Here is a 10,863-nt window from a genome sequence, read left to right on the forward strand (position 1 = left end):
TCAAGGACATCGAGTTCCTATCTGCACCTTTTGATTTCATCTTCTTTTCGCATGTCTCAAGATTATGTAACTCTCGAGCTGATTCGTTGGCGAAGAATGCTCTGTTATGTGATTGTTCTATCTTGTACTGAACCCTTTATCTTATATAATTCAACTGTTGTTCAAAAAAAAAAGGATATAAGTAAAACATTATAATGCTTACATTCATGGCATTTCTCATGTTAGGTTTGAGAAAGACTTCCTTACAGTGCATTGTCTGTCCTGAAAATTTGGGGACCCTCAACTATTTAGTAAAGATTCTAAAAATTTGGGGATTTAATTTTTTTTTTTTTACAAATTTTGAGATCTATTTACATATAAAAATTTTCAAAAATTTTGGGAACATGAGACGAATGTTTCACTAGACTTGGCCCAGGACCGGCCCTAGGTGCATATCAAATCTTTCTATACAATTTTACTCGCTCTTTCCACTAAAATGATAGTACGTCAAAGTAATTCCAACTAATAAAAACGTTACCAACCAGCTAATTCTCATTAGCTTCGATACAAGAGCACCTCCTTGTAAATGCATTAAAATAATAGTAAATGAATTATTGAATTATAATTTATATTAATTATAATTTATTTTTGTAAATTTATCTTATTTGATATTGAATTATATATTATTTTGAAATATTGTAATATTAACATTTTTATAAATAACAAATTAAAAATCTGGATATTGAATTCCATTTTGTATTCAAATAATCAATTTTGGTAATTTTAACATTTTTAAAAATAGTAAACTAAAATTATGATTTTTATATTTTTATTGGTTGCTTAAAAATATGATCTTGCATCTAGAATTTAGTGTTAATTTATATTTGTATTTATATTTTTTGAATGACGATTACTTATTAGTTTAACTTATATTTAAGAACTTAAATATATGATCTTGCATTTAGAATTTAAAAATATATTAGTTGAAATATTTTATTTTCATATGTAATTGTATTCTAAAGACATGGATGACTCATATGTAATTATATTAAATTCGACTAATATTTTATAACTTTTTCCAAATTAAATATACAATATCATTTTTCTTTATAAATACATGGCAGTGCAAATAAGTAAATAGAAATTCTGTAATTATTAAATTCAAATTTTGAGATATTAATATTTTACTTAAAGATATTTAAATTTACTTAACTAAATTTTATAATTTTTTTGATTTATCCTTGTTTATTATATTAAGTAGTTCTCTCTTATTACGTAGTTCTCTCAAAATTAAAAAAAAAAATAATATTTTTCACTGGAAAGTCACACAAAGAGAAAAATGATCAAAAAAGTTTCATTAAGAAAAATAAAAGATCATTTTACCTTTACTTTATATATATAAATATAAATAATTATTTAAATAAATAAAATAATAAACCATTATTTTAAGATAATATGTTTTTTAATTCAAACATTTTTACTTTCTTCGAATTTTTTTTTCATTTTCTAAACTCCACATCCAAAATCTTTCACCTCAAATCTAAATTCTAATTTGTAAGACAATGTATTAAAGTAAGGGTTTTAGGAGATTTTGGAGTTTTGTTAAAATCTTTTGTTGTTCAATCAATGATTTCAAAAGCTCTTTCAAAATCAAGTGTTATTCAATATGTAATTTGTGTGAAATCATTGAAATTCACTTACAATATTCTGTTATTTAATCAATCGTTTATAAAAATTGTATCAAATCCACTGTTATTTAATTGAAAACAATATTTAGTAAGAAAAATTTGTGATATGGATTTTATGAGAGTTTGCATTTAGGAAATTATTGAAAGAAGAGTTATAGAAGATTTTGGAATGTTTTAGTTTTGGTGAGTTTAAGGTGATTTTGAAATTATTTAAGGGGGTTCAGTAAAAAAATTAAAAATAAAAATAGAAATTTATGTGATTTGGTAGGAATTTTTTAAAAATTTCAGAGTTGTTTAGGTGACTCTTTCCTAATTTTTCTTAATCTGAAATTTCTAGCACATCTTCATTCGAGAACTTCCCTCGTGGGTTTCCTTCTGATTTTCAGTAACCCTTTCTCTGATTTCACTCAAAGAGCTTGATGATGACATATGTTCATGGGCATTAATAGCACAATGAATCTGAAATTGTTAATCAAGAGAAGGGGTTTGTCCAGACGCTGGAGCTTTTTAATATATATCACAAAAATAAGGAGAAGATCTTAATGCACTAATCTCTGTTCGTGCAGTTGAAGAGCTTCTTCATATAATTGAAGAGTATCAAGAAGCTGAAGAGAAGAAGGCTACTTCCAAGAGGATAAGAATTTTCTTGTGTCTTTATCTGAGACAAGAACTAGAACATAAACCAAAGGATCTTTAAAAAACGAAAGACGGTCTCTGTGTCATAAGTTTTTAGTTGTCTTAACTTCAAAGACCGCAATAAAGGGATTCAAAATCTGACCTAACAAAACCTCATCTTCCCTACACCTGCAAAGCTTCAACCTAATGGTTTGGCTTGGAGACTAGCATCTTATTGCTTGCAATGCACAACAGCATATAACAATGTTCCAATAAGAGAGAATGCAAAGAGTAAAATACATGGGACCACACATAGAGAATAAACCAGTTTTCTCAACTTCAAAAGCGAAAAATTCAGTCGTTTCATAACACCAAAACAGAGTTAACAAAATACGGTAGAGATAGAGAGAAAAGGGTGGCCATAGTGAGTAGTCTTGTTGACACTTAAAGTTTGTCTTCAAAATCAGACAAAGGAGTCATCTGTTCCTTCATACCCTTCCTCTTCCTGATGTCAGCCACCAGCGTTGAAGCTTGCGATCCTGTCTCCAAAGGGTCAGATGACATCATCTCCCAGTGATCAAACACACACTGAGGGAAAGCCTGTCCTGAGGTTGCTGCTCTAAGCTGACTTGAGAATCCAAATGACTCGACAACTGGCAGGTACGCCTTGATATTATACAGAGGTGTCCCTGGCCTCTGCATCTCCTCAAAGACGTGTCCACGCTTCTGATTCAGCACGCTGTAGATTCCTCCAAGAGCTCCTTCTGGTGCTTGGATCTCCACCATGTAAACCGGTTCCAACAGTCTGGGCTTGGCAGTGAGCTGTGACGCGTAAATAACCCTCCTCGCTGTTGGGATAACCTGACCACCACCTCTGTGGATAGCATCAGAGTGGAGCACAACATCGCAAACCTCAAAGCAGATTCCTCTCATGTTCTCATCACAAAGAGGACCTTCCTTGGAAGCCCACTGGAACCCAGCAACAACAGAGTCCTTGATTTCATTCAGGTATTGAACTCCCTTACACATGTCAACAACCATGTTGGGCCCTGTGGTTTCTGGTCCAAACGCCCATATCTTCTTTGCAAGATCCTTGTCCCAACCAAACTCCTCAGCCAATATCTTGGAACGTATCTTGGGATCATCTCTTGGACCAATACGGCCGTCATCTATTGCCTCCGCAAGACCATCCTCCAAGGGCCTAGCCTCCATGTACAGACGGTTGTGCTTGTTTGGGGACTTGCTCATCACAGTACGCACAGATCGCTCCAAAACAGTCTCACGGAATGAGACAACAGGGTCAGACTTGACAATCTCCGCACCACCCATGAAATCATCCTGAAGATCCTTCAAGCAAATCTCAAGATGGAGTTCTCCAGCACCAGCAACAATGTGCTCACCTGACTCCTCCATTGTGCACACAACCATAGGGTCAGACTTGGCCAGCCTCTTAAGTCCCTCAACAAGCTTGGGAAGATCAGAAGCGACCTTGCACTGGACAGCAACACGTACAACAGGGGACACAGAAAACTTCATAGCACGGATAGGATGAGCATCAACTTCTTTCTCATTCGTCAGCGTAGCATTCTTGGTGATGAACTGATCAAGACCAACCATAGCAACGGTGTTACCACAGGGAACATCCTCAACAGTCTCTTGCCTCTTGCCCATCCAGATGACAGTCCTCTGAACACTCTTGACGTAAAGATCTTTCTTCTCACCAGGAACAAAGTTGGGACCCATGATTCTGACTTTCATACCAGTGGACACCTTACCAGAGAATACACGACCAAAAGCAAAGAATCTTCCCTTGTCTGAAGCAGGAATCATCTTAGAGACATAGAGCATGAGAGGGCCATTAGGATCACAGTTTCTGATGGCAGTGGCATACTGGTCATCGAGAGGACCTTCATACAGGTTCTCAACACGGTACCTCTGTGCAGTGTGGGGAGATGGAAGGTGAAAGATCATCATCTCAAGCAAAGCAGTACTCGCAGGGAGCCAAGTCTGCATGACACGCTTCATCAAAGGTTTACCCATAAGCTCCTTCTCGTCAGACTTCATCTGGACTCCAAGCTTCTGCAACATAGGCCACAACTTATCCTTCTGGTCATTCATGCAAGTGGCAATGATCTGCTTGATGGGCTCATAACAGAACTGCACAAACCCACGCTTGCAGGTAGCGGACCCAGTGTTTTTGCTGCTCCATTTCCTAGTGGCAGGGTCAAAGAAATTCTCACCCCACAGCCTCTCCATCATCTTAGTCTCATCAACACCGAACTTGGAAGCATACATCTTGGCAAAGTTGGTCAGAGTGAAAGCCCATCCGTGGAGACCAGCAGAGAAGGCAACAGTTCCCTTCTCAGGGTAAACCTGAACATCACCAAGGAGAGGATCCTCATACGTCGCCATGATGACATTAGCATTCTCAATAACCCTCTGGAACGTCTGGTAAGCCTCCTCACCATCAACCTGAAGCTCAAGGAAACACCTGTCCATCTTGTTCACAGTCAGCACGGGCCTAATCCTCTCACCAAGAGCCTGACGCAGCACAGTCTCCGTCTGAACACAGACACCCTCGATACAGTCGACGACAACAAGGGCACCATCAGTGATGCGGAGCGCAGCGGTGACCTCAGAGGAGAAGTCAACGTGGCCAGGAGAGTCGATGAGGTTGATAAGGTACTCGTTCCCATCTCTGGCACCAGTGAAGCTCTTCAAGGAAGCATCAGTCATCTCGTAGTAGAGAGAGATACCCGTGGACTTGATAGTGATACCACGTTCAGCCTCATCGGCACGTGTATCAGTCATACGGACATCACCAGCAACTTCTTGAGCAATGATACCAGCCGCAGCAACCAAGGAGTCAGTGAGGGTGGATTTACCTGTTGTCAATCAATCACAAAAGCATAAGAGAAAAGAGAAAAAAAAAATAATCTTGAAAAAAAATAGTAAAAGACAGTAAGTACCATGGTCGACATGAGCAATAACGGACATGTTACGGATGTTGTGTTTGTAATCCATGATCCGACGAAGCTCATCGGATGTAAACTTCACCTACAAGTTCCATTAAAAATAAAAAAGTTTTTAAGCTTTAGAATCAACAACAACAACAACAAGACAAAGTAAAAGAATAAGGCTTTTTACCATTTTGACTAACTCTTATATTCTTCACCTACGATATCTCTGCAATCACAGAAACGATATTAAGAATTAGGAAAAACTGAAATGAAAATACATTTAAATACCAAAATTAAAACTTTTATTTAAACAATGTGTTTTCTTCTATCATATTTGCATTATTTATCCAAACTTTTACTCAAAAGTACAAATAGAAGAACAGCTAACAATCAAATGGTATTTAAACGTTTCTACGAACAGATCTAACAAGAACGAGTCAAGGGATTGATAAACAAACAGTAATGGTCATCTAAACATCAAAACTATGGAGATTCAATACGGACGAACCTTGGAGAGAGAGAAGGGATTGGGGAAGAGAGAGAGAGAGAGGAGCTTGGAAGTGAGAGGAGGCGTTCGATATGTACTTTCCTAATCTCTTCTAGGGTTTTAGCTCTGTTTTCTCGTGAGCCTCGTTGGCCCAATACTATTTTGGCCCAATTGTTCGTGGAATATTTCGTTTTGAAATTTTATGGAATTTGTTAGATCTATGTTAGCTATGTGATGTCCAACTATGTTTGTCATTGTCACAATCTGCAGAGCTTAGCTTGTTGACAATTATGTGGCCGTAAATCTATATGGACACAGACTGACAGAAACGCTTTTAAGTTTTATCTGCAAGTTATTGGTTGGCTAAGAAATTACTTAGGTTGGCTATTTTGTCAAAATCATAAGTTGAATAAACAAAATTATAAAAAGTGGAGAGAATAACAGTGAGCCGGTCAAAGTTAACCATAGTCGTAGAGTGGGTGCTTTACGTGTCTATGTTACGTCCTTTTATATTTATCAATTTTAAAATCACTTGGGATTCATATAGTTTTTAAGTTTAAACCATACTTTGCAGTCACCTCATACGATACGACGAGCGGATAGAATGTAGTCTTCATTTGCGGCGTCAAAGTTGTTTGGTCGTTCACGTCCGGTCCACAGATTTATGATATATCATATATGTATGCATAGATATTGCATGCACAGACAAATATACAAGGGCCCGTGTATATGTATGCACCTAAAATACTATTGGATCAAAACATTAAGGAATGGATATTATATAATTAAAGGATATAAATAATTAAATATGTGGATTCTCCTCATTTACCAAACTGTATACATACGAAAAGTATTTTCACGGGAGTATACGTCAGTATAACAATAAGTTTGGTTGTCGCAATTACTACTCCAAGAGTCCAAGTCCCACGGAAAGGGAAGAACGCTAGACTACTCCATGCTTATGTATTGAATGAATTTATTTTCTCCAAAAAAGATGCATTGAATGGATTTTATATGGCGCATTTAAATTCAAAGACAATAGGGTAAGGTTCGAACCCCGCATTATCTATCTTTGAATGTGTTATGGGACCACAACACTTTCGAAAACAGTATCGTTCGTTTATGATTTTATTATGAAAATCGCAAGTGAACAACGATGAATTCATAAACCCTAACAAACTAGCGTAAACGACAATAAGGTCGACGGATGTACCCTTTTATCTTGTTAATTTTGTGAACAAATATTAGAAAACAAAAGACCTAAAGATAGACCTCAAAACCTGATACATTTACGAATTAGAAATAAGTAAAACATAATGCTCCGATTCATAGCATTTCTCATGTTAGGCTTGAGAAAGACTTCATTACGGTGCATAATCAAATCTTTCTATACAATTTTACTCGCTTTTTGGATTAAAATTATAGTACGTCAAAGTAATTCCAACTAAGAAAAACGCTACCAACCAGCAAACTATCATAAATAATAATAACGTAACAAGAGCAACCATAACAAGAGAGAAGGACATAAGATAGGAAGGTATTTGAGATGGTTGAGAGAAACAGCACAAACACAACTGTTTTATTTATCAAGTTGAAGACTTTTGTTTGTATTATTTATGAATTTCTCTGTATTTTGTTCACAGCTACAAGATGTGGTCCAGTCTGGACCCACTTTTGTAAATTTTAAATTAAAGCATCTAGATTTTGTGAGCTGCTCGCAATATATGACTGGTTCTGATTTTTGTTAAAATAAAAAGTGATCACACCAACCGGAATATTTTCACTTTATAACTATTTTTATGTGAGATGGCTTAGAGAGGATGATTGATGGGGATTCTTAAGGTGGAGTTCTTAGCGCAATATAAAAAACTGTCTTTTAATTTTTAATTAAAAAACGTTAAAAATTGATTTTTAAATATTTTATTTAAGAATCAGTTCTTAGCTTTTTTAGTTAAAAATTAAAAGACGGTTTCTTATATTCCGATAAGAATTACATCCTAATAACTTCTCATTAGATGTGTGGGTGGTATGGTTCAACACTAGCCTTGCTCCTTATTATATTCGGTGTCAATTTCTTTATATTTATTTTCTTTTTGGGTGGCTATTTGTGTAGTATTCTATATTTTCACATCTACAGATTTGTCTTCACTCTCGACTTGCGTCCTTAAGTAATTACAAGTCTCTAATTTAGCTGGTCAATCATAACTTTGGTCATTGTTCTTACAACTAAGAGATTTTTCGTAATTATATTAGATTCGATGCAAGGGCACAACCTCCTTGTAAATGCATTAAAATAATTGTAAGAACTAAATTCAACCAGATGTGATTTGATTTATATAAAAAAAGATTCTTGTAATACCCAAGTAAGATTTCTTATTGTATTAATTCTTGTATCAACACCATGTGCTTATTGCTTAAATCTATATATACAGTTTTTGCAATTTCAAACGCGGGTCTGTTAGATTAATTGATCAATTTAACATTGTATCAATGTGATCTAAAGTTGAATGTTACTAAACTAATATATATATATATATATTATTGAACTGATATATGCATCATACTTATTCATACGAAAATTATTGTAGTCGAAAACTTAATATAATGGAAAAAGATATTACTCAAAAGAAAAACATACAACGAACAGACGCGTTTCAAAATATTAAACAAGAGAGAACAGCCATGTAAAATGTGATTCATTCATATCTTGCAGTTTTTTTCTTTTTTGATAAAGAGCAGTTTTTTTCTTTCTAAGAAATAATAATTTGATGAACAAGTTCCCCTATTATCTACATCTTGAACATCAAACGTATAGAAAACTAAAATGGTTGGATAATTATAGGAATAAACCAGAAGTCTTTTCAACAAATTACGAAGAGCAACTCTCATATAAGCGTTTGCACTCATTGAGAATCCGACTCGTTTACGTTGTTTTCTTGGTTTCATCACGAGGGATATGCAAGAATCATGTTTCTTGGGAGACAAGGCGAGTCCTTCCAAACTCTAGCGTGCAACTTAAGCAACTCCTTTGCCTTCTCTTTAGTCTTGCTTCCACAGTTAACCTGAAGCACAAGACACAGCTTCGATACGACCCCCAGCTGTAACATCTCGTGCAGCAAACTCGGCGTCGCGCAGAACCTTCCCACCGATAACAAAACCCTAACAGCTCTATCGCTCGCCGTCTGCGAAATCCTCAGTATCTTCTTGCACACCACTGCTATAGCTGCTCCGTGGTTCAAGAACTCGGCTCGTCCTTCCGCACACTGACACAACAGATCAAGAACCACCATCGCCATCTCTGGACCTCTCCTATCTGATGAGAAGCTCTCGTCCATGAGAAGCTCAATCATCATAGAGATCGCTCCAGCTTCCACGGCCTTGTGTCTGTTCCTTCCCCATGGGCATATGTTCACCAATATATGCAAAGCAGCTTTTGTCGCCTTGTTCGAGATCCGGTCGTCCAAGATCTGGACGACCTCAGTGAAAACCGATGGCTTCAAATTCATAATATGCATTGGTTCCGCTACTTCAAGAATGTTCTTGAGAAGCAAAGTTGCGTAGGCTCTAGATTCGTACATCCCTCGCTGCATGATCTTTATCAACGAGCTAACAATATCTCTACCTTTCTTGTTGTTTAAAAGGTTCTTGAGAACTGTCTCTGAAGTCTCAAGATGGTATAGTAAGCTGAGGGCTTCGTCGGTCAAACTCATCGAAGAGTCAAACACGTTCTCTGACTCGTTGTTGCTTACGATGGTGGCCAAGAACTCCGGTACTCCTGCTGCCTCCAAGCACCTCTTGTTGGTCTTGTTCTCCGACACTATCTGACGTAGTCTTTTGAGACACTTGACCTGGTTTTGATGAGAAGAGGCTGAATCTTTTATGAGCTTTTCGATCTCAGATTTACATATCGGAGGTCTCGGGGTCGGGAACCTCTCCACGCCGTAGGATGCGTTTAAAGTGCACCAAGATTGGATGAGACGTCGAAGAGTGTGGTTTGGGGTGAGATCTGCGTCGGTTATGTCTTGTTTTGTGACCGGACACGAGTTCTTCTTACCTGAAAAGAGCCATTTCTCGATGCTGTCTCTATCGTAGGTTATTCCCGTAGAGACTATCACCGGATCTTTCATGATCTCTAGAGAGATTGGGCAAAGAAAGAAAGGAGGAATCTCGATCTCTTCATCCATGGAACTAGTAATAAGGAGGTTGTGAATTTTTGACGAGAACCAAGATGAGTTATATTGAACAAAGAATCTGAGGAAGCAAGACAAAAACTATAGTATATTTTTCTTGCTACAAGTTGTAGTAGTTGGGTCTTGGGAAGATGTGAATTGGTTTGAATAAAAAGAGAGAGAGGAGCTTGGGGGCTTTAAATATAAATGAAATGGTTGAATTTCACAATTATTAAAAAGTCAAAACACGGAAAATACATATACTCTTTGTAAAGCTGTCCCTATATATGCCAAAACAAGAAAAAACCTGCCCCTATGTAAGTTTATTAGTATTATTTTGTTATGGAACGGACGAGGAACATAGATTTGACTTTCTTTTACGTTTGAGTTGGGTGGTGTACGAAAATAATAGTTTTAATAAACACGTGAGACGTATGAGTGGTTTGACTTTTCAGAGGGGAGTTGTAACCAAACGGATAAGAGTAAGACAATGAAGTAAAGATTCATTGGGTCGTGACGGTGGTGAAGAGAACAGTGTCTGTTTTGTGTCTGGGATCTTTTTATTAATCACATGCCATAATTGATTGTTCTTCCTATCTTTTTAAGTTTTTAGTTTTACATAATTTTTTGCCATCCCATTTGACCACTGATTCTTCTTTTTCTTTTTAAATGAATGTTAAATATGATTCTTTTTTGGGTGTTTTTCAAAACCAACCCATATTTTCAAGTCAAACCCAAAACCAACCCTTTTTTTTTGTCCATACTATTCATCAATAAAATTTCCATATTATCCTTATATTTTTGAATTATTCACAAAATTGCCATTTTATTTATTTTTTTTATTAATTTCGAAATTAACAAAAAACCAAATACACCCTAACAATTTCATCTTATTTACAAAAATGCCATCATCATCAATTTTTTCAACCACCATGAACCACCATTTTTGAGCTCTAAAACTCTAG

At 36.2% G+C, this 10,863-nt stretch overlaps 2 protein-coding genes across 2 annotated transcripts; both read right to left on the bottom strand.

Annotated features, from left to right (window-relative positions):
* Positions 1-2,535: 2,535 nt before the first annotated feature.
* On the bottom strand, positions 2,536-5,955 carry LOC106366951 (elongation factor 2-like). The gene is made up of 4 exons (XM_013806632.3): positions 5,751-5,955; positions 5,430-5,468; positions 5,252-5,339; positions 2,536-5,167 (listed from the first exon to the last, which is right to left on the bottom strand). Exons 2-4 carry the CDS (start codon positions 5,430-5,432, stop codon positions 2,727-2,729), a joined length of 2,532 nt encoding a protein of 843 aa, XP_013662086.2. The 5' UTR covers positions 5,433-5,468; positions 5,751-5,955; the 3' UTR covers positions 2,536-2,726.
* Positions 5,956-8,325: 2,370 nt separating this feature from the next.
* Positions 8,326-10,228, bottom strand: LOC106366950 (E3 ubiquitin-protein ligase PUB23-like). Its single transcript, XM_013806631.3, has one exon. It carries the CDS (start codon positions 9,911-9,913, stop codon positions 8,675-8,677), a length of 1,239 nt encoding a protein of 412 aa, XP_013662085.1. The 5' UTR covers positions 9,914-10,228; the 3' UTR covers positions 8,326-8,674.
* Positions 10,229-10,863: the final 635 nt, after the last annotated feature.

This window comes from Brassica napus, chromosome A4 (genome assembly GCF_020379485.1).
Source record: "Brassica napus cultivar Da-Ae chromosome A4, Da-Ae, whole genome shotgun sequence".
Lineage (NCBI taxonomy): Eukaryota > Viridiplantae > Streptophyta > Magnoliopsida > Brassicales > Brassicaceae > Brassica > Brassica napus.